The 16,622-nt window shown below is 31.8% G+C and overlaps 2 protein-coding genes across 3 annotated transcripts in view; both read left to right on the forward strand.

The window, feature by feature from the left end:
* The first annotated feature begins 2,037 nt into the window (after positions 1-2,037).
* Positions 2,038-5,330, forward strand: LOC146530830 (uncharacterized). The gene is made up of 4 exons (XM_085199713.1): positions 2,038-2,218; positions 2,713-2,829; positions 4,537-4,694; positions 5,131-5,330. Exons 1-4 carry the CDS (start codon positions 2,042-2,044, stop codon positions 5,225-5,227), a joined length of 549 nt encoding a protein of 182 aa, XP_085055839.1. The 5' UTR covers positions 2,038-2,041; the 3' UTR covers positions 5,228-5,330.
* Positions 5,331-5,641: 311 nt separating this feature from the next.
* LOC146530831 (uncharacterized) overlaps positions 5,642-16,622 on the forward strand; it is a 28,510-nt gene continuing 17,529 nt past the window's right edge. The window contains exons 1-4 of one of the 2 annotated variants that reach the window (XM_085198936.1): positions 5,642-5,815; positions 11,732-11,765; positions 12,000-12,146; positions 12,267-12,314. In XM_085198936.1, the coding sequence (XP_085055062.1) occupies positions 5,790-5,815; positions 11,732-11,765; positions 12,000-12,146; positions 12,267-12,314 (255 nt within the window). In that variant the 5' untranslated portion in view covers positions 5,642-5,789. Of the gene's footprint in view, positions 5,816-11,731; positions 11,766-11,999; positions 12,153-12,266; positions 12,315-16,622 lie in introns of both variants that reach the window. The other variant, XM_085198935.1, reaches the window with a different exon arrangement.

Below are 16,622 nucleotides of genomic sequence, written 5' to 3' on the forward strand. Positions count from 1 at the left end.
TTAGTGGATGTCCAGATTACGAAAGTAAACTTTTGTCCAAATTTAACGTTTCTACGCACAGCGGTTACGGCTGTGCGTACGTCTTACCTCAGTCAGTGAGGACAAGTCCTTTTATATATATAGACTAGCGGACGCGCGCAGCTTCGCTTGCGTATTTAAGGGTGAATTCTAATAACCCATGAAACATGTGCTCAATGAAATATTTTAAAGAGTCTAAATTTAAAATTTTATAAAAACCGGTGGCGATTTACAGATTTTTCCATACAAACTTTCAACCCCTTATTTGCACCCTTAGGGGGTGAATTCTAGAAAACCATGAAACATATGTTCAATTAAATATTTTTAAGAGACTAAATATCAAATTTTATAAAAATCTGGGGCGATTTAAGAATTTTCCCATACAAACTTTCAACCCCTTATTTGCACCCTTAGGGGGTGAATTGTATAAAACCATGAAACATGTGTTTAATTATATACTTTTAAGAGTCTGAATTTCAAATTTTATAAAAATTGGTGACGATTTAAAAAAAACCTATACAAACTTTCAACCCCTTATTTGCACCCTTAGGGGGTGAATTCAAGAAAACCATGAAACATATGTTTAATTATATACGTTTAAGAGTCTGAATTTCAAATTTTATAAAAATTGGTGACGATTTAAAAAAAACATATACAAACTTTCAACCCCTTATTTGCACCCTTAGGGGGAGAATTCTAGAAAACGATGAAACACGTGTTCAATTAAATACTTTTAAAAATCTAAATTTCAAATTTTATAAAAATCGGTGCCGATTTAATTTTTTTTCCATACAAACTTTGAACCCCTATTTAACCCCTTTAGGGTTAAAATTTTTCAAAATCCCTTCTTAGTGGATGTCCAGATTACGAAAGTAAACTTTTGTCCAAATTTAACGTTTCTACGCACAGCGGTTACGGCTGTGCGTGCGTCTTACCTCAGTCAGTGAGGACAAGTCCTTTTATATATATAGATTATGTATTGTTCAAAATGTACATATATTTTTTTGGTATGTGAGTTTCTTATTTTTACGGCCTGTACTAATGTGTCTTACTAAAGAATCATTATTACGCTATGAACTATACATTACACAGTTTTTGTTGTTATCATGTCGGCGTGATAGATTGGTAATTCCGCGCTATTTACTTTACAATTTAACCCCTTAAAAAAAGATTATGACAGTTTAAATATACTGAAATATATGTTAGCGTATAATATAAGAAAAATAGAGCCATTACACAAACGATTTTTGTGGGCGACTTGCGGCTTTGCCCGCATTCCCACCTATAATATTTTTATTATGCTGCATTTACCTACCAACAAATTGATACTGAATGTATGGCGTTCATTATAATTGTTATTTCGTTATTTCGGGATAGGTAAGAAATACACTGTAATAATATTAAGTACTACTAAAACATGTAACTTTCATACAAAATAAATAAAAATTATTAGTATATAATACTAAATCGAATGAGTAAATTCAGAGATCTTAGCGCTATAACAAACAAATAAACTCTTTCGCTATATTATATTACTATAAAGTAAATATTTATTTTTTTACATTGTGTTTGTAATACAGTATGTACCTCATTACCATTAGCAATAATATTTAAAAAAAAAGTAAAAGTAATGTCAAATTATGACAGCAGGTTTGTTCGTGCCTATAAACTTTTCGTATAAACAGTATTTAAATACTGTATAACCGGATGAAATAACAAAATTACTAATTGAATTCATTTAATTTTTTTTGAGTCGTACATTGGAGTAAGTTACTCTTATATTAATTGTATTATGTTAATTTTTTACTATCATTGATTTGTTAAATAAAATAAAAATTAATATATAAAAATATTTGTTATGACTCAAAATTCCAGCACAATAAAATTATAATGATAATTTGGACAAAAATACCAACCGACCTTATTTATGAATTCGATCTTATGAAGGTCTTCTCATTTAAATTCTATTACAAAACTTAGAAATACTTCTCCAAAAAGTAATTTATACTAGATATTCATCGAAATGTCTACGGAAACGGAAATTTCTCGTACAATATGCCGACATAAACAAGAGGAGGAAAATTGGAGGCGACGATGCGGCTGTCTGCGGACTAGTGAAAAATTAAAACTAATTCTGGATACTTTCCCTCCACCGCCGCCCCCTACGCCGGAACGTAAAGAAGCAAAATCAGCAAATACTGTAACTACTTATATAAATATTACGATTTATTCAATTTCACGGGTTTTCCCGCATTTAGCAAAGTGGAGAACATTGAGTCAAGACACTTCATATCTTAATTTCTCTTCAATTTTCGAGACATTGTGCCTTAAGTGGAAATGGAAGATGGAATTCAATGTTATGTTTACAAGGAAGAGAATTGAAAATAATTTATTCTTTAAAGTAGAGATCTAACCCACGACTATCGAGCCAAGATTTGAAACAGATTCTTTGTCTCCAAGGCGCTGGAAATTCTTCGTTCCTTGGAAATACTATATAACATAAGAAATTACATTTATCATGGCGTTCCTTGCCCTCCGCGCGAAATGCGGGAGATGCGTGACGATATAAATATTTCCCTGTATCAACACCACATCTTGTTCTCGTGGCATTTAAGCAATTGATATTTGAAAATTTATACAATTTTATTTATATTTACAGTATTATCTAATAAAAATTGCATTATATTTTTATAGATTGGAAACACTTGTATTTCTGCTTACTGCACCACTCACCAACCTACACAAAATAAAGCAGTAAGAACTTGCTGTGATCAATTAGAAGAGTTGCAGGATGAAGTGGGTAATAAAAAAGTATGTACATATATTTTTTATATTTATATATTATATATAATAGGCCAGTCGTGGCATAGGGGCATAAGCGAGTGACTGTCAACGCAGGTTGTGGCTTCTCCCACTCGAGGATATAAAATATTCAATGTTTTCATTTCTTCGCTCTGGTGTTGAGACAGGCGGCAAGGTGGCGTAGGGTTCTGGCATGTACCTTTCAGGCCTTTAGTGTAGTAAATATAATTTTAGGTAATCATAACCATAATCATAGTCCATTGAACGTGACACTGGCGAAGTGATTAGTGCTGAATTGGCACGCTCGGAACGCCATAAATAAAGAGCAACAACAAATATAATTTTGATTGATAAATAAGAATAAAAAAAATCATAATCATAACCTACAACTTATTGTCCCGACAGCGCTATAATAGCGTCAAAAATAATATTTTAAAGTAAAAAATGGTAATTCGTAAGCAGTAAAGAATGTTTGTACTCGTGAAAAAAGATAGAATCATAATATTATACATCGTGACGAGTCGCGCGCTCCATAGGCTGTTCTAAGAAAATATTATTAAAATAGTTTCACTTACATCTCATATCTGATGGTAATCTAGTTAATAAAATTTTAATAGTGGCTAACTCTAGAGATTAAAAAAATAAAAAGGTTTAAAAAAATATGAAAAATAAAACTTTGCTTAATCTTTAGTTGTCTGGTTTAAAAATATAAAGAATTATAATTTAGACAGAAAATAAAAAAGTAATTTTAAAAATAAGCTCTTTGCTTGTCTTATGAAGCTTTAATTTAGTTTTTTTTTAGCTGTATCCCACTGCTGAGACATTCTATTCCCTTTAAAGCACTTCCGTTTCCCATTTTCCGATGATTGTTGGAGGCATTGCTTGTTGAGTGGTGGAACCCATCCCCGCGGTTTTTACGAGGCAAGGCAACAGAGTGAAGAAAATTAACATTTTTCTCTGTATTAATAATGTAATTATTACTATTTTGATTATATTACAATAATAATGATTACATTCAAATTTTAAAGCAGACATTCATAGTCTGTTCAGTTACCTTGTCCGATGAACCCCAAGAAGGCTGCCCAAGCGTTATATTGTTTGTTTTATACACAATTTACGTAGATTATATCTCTCTAGGTTAAGACCGACCGGCCGACGGTTCCGTACTCGACTGACTCAGGATATATCAAATACTAACAACTTAATCTTAATTGAAATCGAATATTCTATTTTATTAAATATGTGTACATAGCCAGTTATGTGCTTCCTTTCCGTTCCTATGTTTTGTTTTTAGTTAGTCTATCTGTGGAACATTACAACTCAATTATGTTTATTGTTCTTGTTCATTTAATGTATTCAAATTCTTTTTATTGTTTTTTTTGTACGTTTTTTTAATATTTTTGTAAAAAATAAATAAATAAATCAGCTTCACGCTGTTTTCGGAACACAGCAGGGTAGGCAGAGGGAACCTAGTATTAAAGACTCTCCTTTCCCCACTTTCTACCGAATTCTGGAGGCACTGCGTGTTGAGTGGCAGAACTTAACGCCGCGCTTTCCTGCGTTTCCAGAGCGAAGCAATGAAAAATTAAATATTTCAATCGCTTGAGTGGGAATCGAACCCACAAGATGTCGCGTATACAGTCGCTATCTTGTGCTCCTGCGTCGCGACTGGTCTTTGTACTTCCATATTCCTTAATACCAAATATGTATGTTTAGATGGGTGCCAAGTCCTGGCGGGTTTTGACTGACCTGGCACAACTGATCCAGCTCTCGATAACAGCAACTGCTTTAGCGATCTATTACATTATATACTGCTACATGCAACTCATCTATTACAGTCTGAGAAGTGCTCTATACTTCCACAACGCTGATGGGTTAGTTCACCAATTTCCACCAATCATTTTTACTTGTTGGTTCATATGCCACACTTTAGATAACTAGCTGAAGAAAATGAAAATATACTTAACATATTTTTTTTTTTTTTAGTTTTACGTGTTTGTCGCGTTTATCATGGTAGGTAAAGGGAACTTAGTGTTAAAACATTCCGTTCCCCACTTTTTGCCGATTTTTCGAGGCATTGTGTATTGCACTTCGCCTCTTTGATAGTAGAGCGAATAAATTAAAAAAATAATAAATAATAATTTATTTCTCCGAGTGGGAATCGAATTCACAACCGTCGCGTTTATAGCCACTGGGACGGCGCCACGACTGCCGACTGGACAATGAAATTCATATAAATAAATATATCCCATCAATAATACTGTAACGTAATTTTAATTATTTAATGTCGTAAAGTGTCTTATTTTGCAGACCAATGAAAATAACGATAGCCGTAGTGACTATAACATCAATTATAGTTGCCCTTAATTTGATCATCAAAATGGAAAAATATCTAAAAATATATTGAAAAATCATACATCAAATGGAACAACAAATTATGCGTCTAAAAATGAAGTCGAATTTGGTTTATGGCGTTTAAAATTTGCAATAAAACATATGTAATTGTCTAAAAGAGGAGTGAATAAAAAAATATTCTTGCAATATATTTTTTATTATTTAGCATCACGTGTTATCCCGCACACAGCAGGATAGATAGAGGGAACCTTGGGTTAAAACACTTCCCAACTCTCCGCCTAATTCTGGAGGCAGTGCGTGTTGAATAGCGGAGTTCAACGTCGCGCTTTACCTCTAAACCAGAGCGAAGAAAAAATTCGAAGGTTCGCTTGTTATTTTTTATTTGACTCGAATCTAGCTAAATAGTTATCGAGGCTCTGTGCTACTGAGGCTGAGGTTACTCTTACAGCCTCTAGGAAGAGCTACGGCCACTTCACTTGCAACCGTCGTCGTAGACGCATGTGTCGAACCCGGTATCTCTCGCGTTGTGTTGCGACTTCTTTCGTAGTATTCTTTTGTTTGTGTGGAGTGTAATTAAATGATAGAAGACAAGTGGTGACCCCTAAGTGCATCGCATGTGCAAAATGGCCCCCAATGTCGGGTAAGTGGAGTGGATATAATTGTTTTTGTTTTATATATATATATATATATATTTGTTATGTATGTTTTATTATATTTTTTAAACATATGTATATTCTAACATTAAATTCTTATATTAAAAAAATGTTTTATTGCATAAAATTTATTTGTAGTAGTAAAAATCATTGATATTAATATTATTTGCATATTTAAAAATGTTTTAAACATAAGATTTCCAACCGATTTTTTTAAATAATTGTAATTTCATAGATAATCTTGAAAATGTTGAATGTATTATACTGCATGTTAAAAGTAAGCCATTATGCCTGACTTTACAAATATTATTTTAATATGAAAATTTATTATTTAATATAAAACAGTATATTTTTTTAGAGTGCAAATGTCAGAAAGATACGCCTAAAGATGCCGCGTAAAATTATGTTTGTACTAGTTCTGTGACCCCGCTACGCTTGAATGGAATAAACGGCGGCAAAGATTTGCTTGTAAAAATTTCAAATATAAAATTTTAATGCCAAATAAAAGATGTTCTCGGTCAATCCTCGCGGTTAACGTGGTTAGATGTTGTTTCTTAGTAATAAATAAATATCAATTATACTGGTAACTGTGATTTACCTACATTTTTAGAAAGTTTATCTGTGATTTTTGTCATTTAAATTTTTTCAATATAAAACATATAAATTTATAAAATATATAAAAGAAAGTAATTAAATCTAATAATAATAAGTAAGAGAAATGGGCAACTAATGGCTTTACCTGATCCAGATTGTAAAACAGAACAGGAATCGTGGAAATAGTTTCGTGTTTTTTCGTACTTAAACTTTTCAGATAAGTGAATTTGTATTCAACAGTAATCTACGTATTAAATATTCTTTTTTTTAAATATTTCATTAATAATAGATAATTAATATAAGACTTAAATTTATAATATTTTTGGTTAAATTTATATTTTTAATTTCTTTACACGCATTGCCTACAGAATTTAGCGGGTAATGGAGATCGGAGTGTCTTATCGCTAGATTCCCTCTGCCTACCTTGATGTGTGCCGGATACAATGTGATGCTGATATAAAAAATATAATAATAAAAAATGTAAACAGAAAGAAACCCACGTTGTCAATTATATGTTAAATGTGCAATGTAATGCATTCTTTTATATTATCTTAATTATAGTCAACAATTGTGAGAGAATAATTTTAAAAGTGTATAGGAATAAGTAAACAAATAGTTTTTAGTATAATTATTACTAAAACTGATCTTAGATAGGTATGCTAGCTGCCAGTAAAAATGCTTCTTATATCTTCATGATCAGTAGGTAATACTCTTGTTAAGGCCCTTGTGGCGCAGGGGCACAAAAGTGTAACGCGACGGATGTGGGTTCGATTCCCATTCGGGAGAATGAATTGTTATATAGGCATCTATTAATATTTTCATTTCTCGAAAAATTCGGCGGAAAGTGGTGATCGAAGTGCCTTAACACTAGAATCCCTCTGCCTACCCATATATGCGGGATACAGGATGAAGTTGATTTATTTTTAGTAGGTAAAATTTAAAGCTTGAGAAGACGTGTCTTTAAAGCAATTAAAAGGTTCATTATTGTAACTGAAAGTCAAGATTTTTGAACGGTACTTAACGTAGTATAATATAATTGCACTTGCGTGAAGACGAGGTGTAAATCGTTGGTGTCGGTGTGACCCGGCGCGTGCGTTAACGGTGCGTTCCGCCTTTGATCGTATGTTACCTTTGTGCCGATCATGCAAAACCTCCTTAGAAGTTTTTGGTAATGCTTTTTTTGCTAACGTTACAGGAAACTGAAGTGGTGTTAGAGTTGTTTGTTTTAGTTGTTTTATACAGTTATATCTAGATGCTAGATTATATGATGATAGATAGAAACTACTAATTTATATTTAGTAAAATAAAAAAAAAATAAAAAAAAATATATATAGACCGTGCAATAGTAAGGAAAGGTTTAATAATATATTTTTTATTTATGCATGCAAACAAAAAGTAAACTATGTATTATTTAATTGAAACACTTTATATGTTCTTATAAATCTCGGTAAATAAAAAAAACTTGAAAACATACGTTGCGTATATTAACATATGTTGTGAAAATTCATATATTCATAATTGAAATAATATATAATTTTATTATATATTTGTAACATCACCTTCGCAATCTTCAACCTCTAAGAAATTAGTGTTATCTTATATATTTAAAAATATTAATTGCATAAGAATAATATAATTACAACAATTAATGACCTTGTGTTGATTCGAACGCGGGAGGAAGCGGTAATGAGGCCGAGATGTTGTAGGAAGCGCGGCAAGGTTGTGCCCCTTCCGAACTGATTTCTAATCATAAATATAATGTAAAAATATATTATCTTAATTTATATTACTAATAAAAGTATATTAAAGTAATTTTAATGAATTTTGGCTGAAAAAAATTAAATATACGTCTGACAAGTCATGAATGAAATAAGTTATAATTAAGTTCGTACGCACTAAATATAATTTGTTTAAAGAAACTGATAAAAAGCTTAATATTTTCTTTTTATTTTAAGGGTCTCGCCTAACCTATTGTTAAGACACTCCGTTCTACATTTTCCGCTGAATTCTGTAGCCACCAGAACTGAGCTATTGTTGTGTTTTAATTTCCTCGTATGAGAATTAAATCCACAATCTACCGCACCATAATGCCTCTTAAACATAAGCTACGTAAAAAAAATCGTATCTATAAACCAATTTAAAAATCACTTTGAATATAAAATAGAAATAATAAAATCACCTCAATTACATTCTATATTGAAATCCAAATCGCAAGTAACTGTTCTACATATCTATAACCGAAAAATCTTTATACAATCTGTTAAATGTTATGAACGGCGGTATCACGTAATCGTCGCCAGAACAAAAGACATCAACGCGCGCGTAACGCTCGCGGCCGCTGTTTTATAGAATGTCACCGTTATTTTTTCATGCATGTACATAGGTAATACTGCAAGGTCATGATATTAAATTTATTTCTAGTGTATTTACTGTTTTGTTGCTTTAGGGGTTGAGTAAGAGAACTTATGAAAGATTTGGTCTTGGGTTAATCCTAATCGAGGACTAGAAAATATAGTAAAACATAATTAAATGATTTATTACTTAAACTATTGTGTAAAGGTTTATTAGGTGTGTTTCATATAATGTAGATTCTGTCTAATTCTTGATTCTGATTCAGATAAAATCAAATAAAAAATATAACAAAACAAAATGAATATAAATATATTTCTGAGTTCACGCTGTACTCTGTATATAGCAGGATAAGCAGAGATAATACAGTGTCATGACACTACGTTTACCATATCCCCCGAAATAAATAATATTATTGAAAAATATAAAGTTAAATATTTTTCATGTTTTCACACAGACAACCGTATATTATTACTATATTGAAAAAATGTAATTTACTACGAAACTTATTCACGTAGAGATGAAACATAGGAAAGTCAAGCCAAAGTTAATAGCGACTGTTACACAATAATTTTTACTGTAATTTCTGTCCTTATTCTAGCTTTGACTCAGTACTAGGTTCGTTAGGTCAATATAATTTCAAAACAATGACGTATTTCCATTTTAATTTATTATTTCCTAGAGCTAAGCTGGTATAATGTAATTAAAAACTTTTTGTTTGATAAACGGACAAAGTGTAAGAACTATTAACCTTATACAGGGTGGAAGAGGCAGCGCTTCTTTTATTGAAACTGCATATAGGGTAATATATTTCAAACCCACACCTAAGAAATTAATTAAGGTACCTCAACAGTTTGGACGTAGGATTTTTTTTTCATTTCACGATTTTTATCCATACCTGTATTTCGTGTGACGCACACATACGTATGCGACGTTTCCGATTTGACAGGTTAGTGTGTGCGTGCCTATGTTATACTATACAAATGACGTTTTATTTTAAAACGATAATTTTATTATATATTTTGTTTGAAAAAATAACTTTTTCATTTTTGGGAATTATTTTCCGAATTATATTAGGCTTTTATAGAGTAGTTAAAACTGTGGTTTCATTTAAAGTGGTGCTGACAATTCTATTTATAATTGATATTCAACCATTGTTAGATATTTATATTTTATAGTTGATATTCTATTGTTTTATTATTATAAAATGCAGATAATCAGTCATTTTAGTTATATTTTCTAATATATTAAAAGATAAACATATATATTCTTTAGTAGGTATATTAGTACTAAAACTTACGTTTTGAGGAATCTGAAATAATAAATAAATCAGCTTCACCCTGTATCCCACACCCAGCAGGGTAAAGAGAGAGAATCTTAGATCATCAGAGAGAGAGAGAGAGTTAAGACACTCAGTTTACCATTTCCGCCGAATTCTGGAGGCTTTGAGTGGAGGAACTCAACGCCGCGCTTTACCTCGACCAGAACGAAGAAATAAAATATTAACATATTTCATTACCTCGCGTCTGGATCGAACCCACAACCCGTTGCGTTTACAGTTACAGACCTGTGCTGACCACTGCTTTAAAATAATTGTTTTTTATTATTCGTAACTTTCTACTATTATACCGTTCGATAATTCAAACGTATATGGATCGATAGTATGTAACGCCATAAGCAAATGGCTCTGGAAACAAATTGGAAATTACACCATGTCGCTTCACCTTGGACCGATAACGGGTATGAACGCGATCACGACAACGCTAATGAAGCTTTTCCGAAATAATTTTAGAATCGTTGAAAGTACTCGCCTTCATAAATATTTAAAAAAATAATTAAATAAAGTAATTTATTATACTTTATTGTTTTCACGCATTTAAAGTATAGTGTTCTTAGATTTAGAAATATTAAACGATATTTTTTTAAGCGGAATTCGAATATACAATCGTAGCGTCCAACTATGTAGATACATGAATAATTGCATATTCAAACAATTGTATATGAATAATAAATAACAATATATATAGAATAATAATTCATTATTAAACAGCATAGGCGTAGAACAAACAAAATATTATCAGAAAACTATTAATGAAATTAAATTATGATGAATTCATGAATGACACGTAGAGAATAACTTGAAGGCTACGCGTCAATAGCGGATCAGTTCAGTGACTGGTCTGGGAAATACTAAATACTGAGACTAACTTAATGAGGAACAGCTAACCAAGCAGAAAATGATATAAAACCATGTGCTTACATTTAGTTAGAAATGCTCATTCAGTTGTGCAATCAAAAAAACATAATAATAATAAATAAGTATGATATTTATCGTTTATATAGGTGTGTGATATTTATGAGGCAAAGGGAACCTAGTGTTAAGACATTCCGATCCAAATTTTTCGCAGAATTCTGGAAGCGTGTTGAGTGGCGCAACTCAACGCTACGCTTTGGCTCGATAAATAAATAAAAAAATAAATATTGAATTTCCTTGAGTGGGAATCGAACCTACAACCTATCGCTTTTACAGTCACACCTTGTGCCTCTGCGTCAAGACTGGCCTATATATATATATATTTGATTAGGATAATGCCAATTGAAAATTGAATCACAAATCCACCAGCTACTGCCCCGATAAATCAATTTCATAGAGCACAGTCCTACGTAATAGCATCGATATTGAATCCATCAGGTACTTTCGCGGCCCTGTCATTACCCGTCCGTGTGTTTGACCCGCCATTACTGCGAAACAATATTTCTATAGCGGCACGAGGTTAGCATTTAGTTTTGTTGGCCGTGTTGATCTAAATAATCGCTTTTTCTATCACGATTCATATTTGGATTCATTTTAGAAACAGTACTGTACCGTAGTTTGTAAAGGCTTATTTCGTAGTGCGTAAGTCTTAATGTATATTGTGAGGAATAAGGTATTAATATGTCTTTATTTTTTTTTGTTGCAGACTATTCATCTTATACGGATTGTGTGTTTTGCATGTAAGTTGAAAATGTTTTTTTTAAATTATTAATATAAATAAGGCATTTTTTATATTAAAAAGATTAGGTTATTGATATTAATATACGGAGGATGAACGGACACCAAATAAACACATAAACTTTTTAAAATATAAACTTTTCCCCAAATGTGTCCCCGTTTTTTTATTTTATATAGGTATGTAATATGAATTTCCTTAAAAATATATAGAAATATTGTGTTATTTTTATTTTTAGCAAGTGAATTCAATATCGCCACACTCGCGGTTAGACGCATCAGCTGAATCGGCGGAACTATCAACGGAGTCTATAAGCTCCTCTGGATCTTTTGAAATTAATGAAGGTTCCGGAGAAGATCCACCTGAACATACTTTTGGAGGAAAGGTAAAGGTAATAGAAAAATTTGAACATGAAAAATAATAATCTATTATTATTATATATGCAAATTCTATTAATATTACACATACAGTATATTAGAAATGAGACAATAATATTCTTTTGCAGAATGAAACTAGAGATGCATTGAAGTCCGATGGCAGTGAACAAGATCCGGTGAGTTATTACTTCTACTACTCTACTTCTATTCTGATTTGGTTCGACAAAATTGCTACAATTATTTGGCTGAAACTTAATTTTTTGATGTATTTGCCTATAAAATTATAATATTATTAGAATATGAAAAGTAATTTAGATTAGTAAATAAATATATAATTGTGTAGTTCTAGCGGACGTAGCCGCGAACGTGTGGCTAGAATTAAATATATCTTTATAATTAATCATCAATTCTATAGATTTTTACATGTAATTAGCTGTTCAAAAAAATAGTACATTATTAAAAGAAACATTTCAGAACAAATGATTCGTCACGTTATTGTGTAAAATGTTATAAGGTACTCAATCACTATAGCACTATATACCCACCATGAAGTTTAACTGATGACAAAAAATGGATAATATAAGCTTTTATATCTTATATTGAAGTCAACTTAGACTCACTTAGTCAATCGTTTAAGATTAATTATATCGATCTTTTTCTTAGCAATAATAATACAATAATAATATAATCTTAAATATAATCTTAGCAATAATATCTCCTAACCTCAAGGTTGTCTGGAAGAAATCGCTAATTAGCGATAAGACCGCCTTTGTACTTCACACTTTGTTATTAGCTTATAAGTACTAGATGTAGTTTGTAACTTTGTTTTCTTATGCTTGTGGTGTACAATAAAGTATAAATAAATAAATAAATAAATAAATAATACAGCGTATATGCTATACAATTTTGAATGAATGTATGAGATGTACTCTTTGTATATAACATTAGTTAAAACAATGAGCTATCTCGACACATAAAGACAGCGCTCTTTTATTAGTGTACTAGCGGTCACCGTGCGGTTTCGCCCGCTTGAACTGTATGAATATTTATTTAATATTATTTAAGTGTATTAAGGGAAAATAGTTGATTATGTTATCTGTAAATGTTATACACTTAATTTTGTTTTTTGTCGTATTCAATAGAAAAATTATGATAGTTATTTTACGCTCAGGTTAGCCAGAGTCCTTTCAACTGATACCTCAATTGACACGTCATGTCTCCAAACTTTCCCGATATAAAAGCTCTCGATAGACGACAGACCGACGAACGGACAACAAAGTGATCTTATGAGGGTTCCTTTTTTCCTTAAAAGGTAAACCCTAAAAATACCCAGAAATACACTTAATAATTTTGAAGTTTCCGGAATCTTTAAAGTTACCAAGCAGAAAAATATATTTTAAATGAAGTTGATGCAAATTCCTCAATACACATAACTTAGTTAGAAAATTTTTAATTTGTTGTGCCGTAACTACTTAGGGATATACTTTCAAAGGCAGCAATGACTCCATTAAAATACGCGCGTGCGTAATAATCAGTTACTAAAACAACTCCATAGCAATTTTATCGTGAAAAAAAACCCAGAAATAACCGCCAAGGAAAACATCTATACCGCTTTGACAAAATTAGTTATGCTTGTCTAATTTAGTTTTAAAACCAATTGGGTTTTATCATTAGGACGTTTTTTGTTACAATTTCTTTGTATTAACAGGTATTAAAATTTAAGAAAAATAATTTTAACAATGATTAAGTTGAAGTTAGAGAAAAGTCAGTGTAAAACAAAACCCACTTTTATTTAATTCAAATCGACAAAATATCTTTTTAAACCGTACAAGGTCGAGAGAAATTGCTAGTTTTTGAAGAAAAGGAAAATTTGATAAAAAAAGTGTAAAATGCGTGATGGAGGTACTCTCACTTTTTAACGAAAATGTCTTGAAATACCTGCGGTTTGCTCTACACAGTAAGTGTAGCGGTTTTAGCGCAAAATGACTGAATTATGGTTCTGTTCTGCTAAACTTGAAAAAACCGCTAATAGAATTAAATAAAACGTGGAATGTACATTATGGTTGAAGTGGCGTACTAGTTAATAGTAATTCTATTTTTTGTGACCATTTCTTTTCGTGTTATTAGAATAGATTTTATATTAAAGTCTTGAATATTTGTTATCAGTACAAACATTTGGCCTTTTGGGGCCAGCTGTGGTGCTGGGGCACAAAGTGTGACTGTAAAAGCGACTGGTTGTGGATTCGATCCCCACTTAAGAAAATTAAATATTTATTTCAATTTATATTTCCGTTTCTTCGTTCTGGTATCTCTCAACGCCGCCTCGCAATGCCTACAAAAAGGGGCGGAAAGTGGGGAACGCTTCTTAACCCTAGGTTCCCTTTGCCTACCCTGCTGTGTGCGGGATACAGATATTTTTTTTTACCAGTACACTATATATATATATATAGTTTTGTTTCCCATTCGCTTACACATCTCCATATGCTCTTATCTATTATCTACTATCTACATTACATTAGCTTCCATTCAAGCATATGTTAATGATTACTCAACAATAAACTGTATGAGATGAGATCTTATTACAATGGTATAAAAATCTACAAAGGTTATAGTATATTTCATGGGTGAGAGACGTCGGTCCACATACATTTCTCAATCTTCCACTGTAGAACAAGAGGCCACCGGTAGCTTTGTGCAATACGTTGCGAAGGGCCCATCTCTGGTTAACGTGTGTTCTAAGCGTTAATTGTCTTAAAGATTTAACAACCGTCTATGTTATCTTTAATAATGGGTTATTAATCTATAATAATTATGTTATTTTAATTTTTTTGCTTAATTCAGTTAGTATATTAGTCGTGGTGCAGAACTAGTGTGTTAATGTAAACGCGTCAGGTTGTAGGATCGATTCCCATACGAGGAAATTAAATATTATTGTTGTCATTTCCTGGCTCCCAGGTTCCCTCATATAGCAGCTAAAGGAAATTTAGTGTTAATTCTTAAGTACATAAAACTGAAAAAAAAATTAAAATCAATTCTAGTCAACGAGTTTTAGTTTTCTTTATAAATACCTACTCACCTTAGCACTTGTACTTAGATGACAGTGTTTAAAAATAATAAACAAGTGTTAATAGTAAGTGATTAGATTTTGTGCGTGATAAGATTCTGTGCGTGATAAGGAACAGTGTTCCAGGATCGTGAGAAGTCAGTCATATTAAGCTGGTGATAGCGAGTATAGTTTAGATAGCCATCTGACCCGGCTGTGTTGATTGTCAGTTACTTGGCTCACATTGCACGCCACCATAAGCGTGGTCGCGTTTGTCGTTTGCCCTACATTGTATCCCTTCCCATGAAAATGTAATTAAAGTTATAGATTTTTATTTGTTGTTGAACGTTTTGTGTTGTTTAATAGAAAATGTAATTGATATTTTTAATGTTATCTGAAAGTAATGTATTTATAATTATTACAGGCGTTATTTATGTTAAATAAATTTCTATAAATTGTAGTAAGTATTTACTTTGATAAATTCAAAATATCTTATAATTATTTAGTGTCAATTAGGTATATGTAAATGTAATGTTTTATTTAATAATATTTATTTATTTTAAGCTCGACCGTAGCGCGGGACCATACCAGGCTAAACGCTACTGGCAATATTCTGCGGAACATTTAAACGGTTTATTTAAATAAATAAATTGCAAAATGCAAAAAAATCGCTAGTCTAGATAGTAGAAAACGATATGACGAATTATAGGTTTAGCAATATGAGCTAAAATGAAATTCGTCAATAAAGATAGCAAACTTAAACAAATAGAGTTCTGAAGTCACTGAAATTCAATGAGATTACATAATCTACATTTACAACCAAATTATTCATTTTCAAACCTATCCCAAATGGTCAAAGAAGTACGGCAACACAACCACGACAGTCCACTGGCCCAATTCTCGTAATGCGTGCATTGGCGTCGGCGTGCGAACCGCCCTGGCATACTTCGTCTCACAATCTTCGATAATCACTTTTTGTGCAAAACCTTAATGGGGTCGTGACTGTGAAATGGTGCATTAGCGACGATAATTCAATATTTTCTTTCATTTTTTTTTGTCGTAATAGATGCAATCTAACTGATCTTAATAGTAAAATCTATTTCACTTATCATTTATTTGTTTAACGGTTTTACTTTTGAAAGTGTAGGTCAATGCTATGGTGTTTCATGTAATTTTAAAATTCTCATAGGAAATTGTAACTGCGGAGGAGGTAGACGAAGTCGCGTCAACCGGAAGGATGTAGTTAGGCGCGAGGAGCTTTATCTCAGGGCTATCATGCTCATATGCTGTGCCGCATCGCAGATTACAAGTCAAAATATTTAAACATTTTTACATTTTCAATTCTAAAATTTTTGTATTTAAGAATATTCGTTGAGGCTTTGAATTGTGACGCAGTAGAGCAGTGTTCGAATTTAAACACGATGGTTGTCGTTGATTCGAT

The sequence above is a fragment of the Heliconius melpomene genome, chromosome 16 (genome assembly GCF_056956725.1).
Source record: "Heliconius melpomene rosina isolate 202511_hmr_F chromosome 16, ASM5695672v1, whole genome shotgun sequence".
Classification (NCBI taxonomy): Eukaryota; Metazoa; Arthropoda; class Insecta; order Lepidoptera; family Nymphalidae; genus Heliconius; species Heliconius melpomene.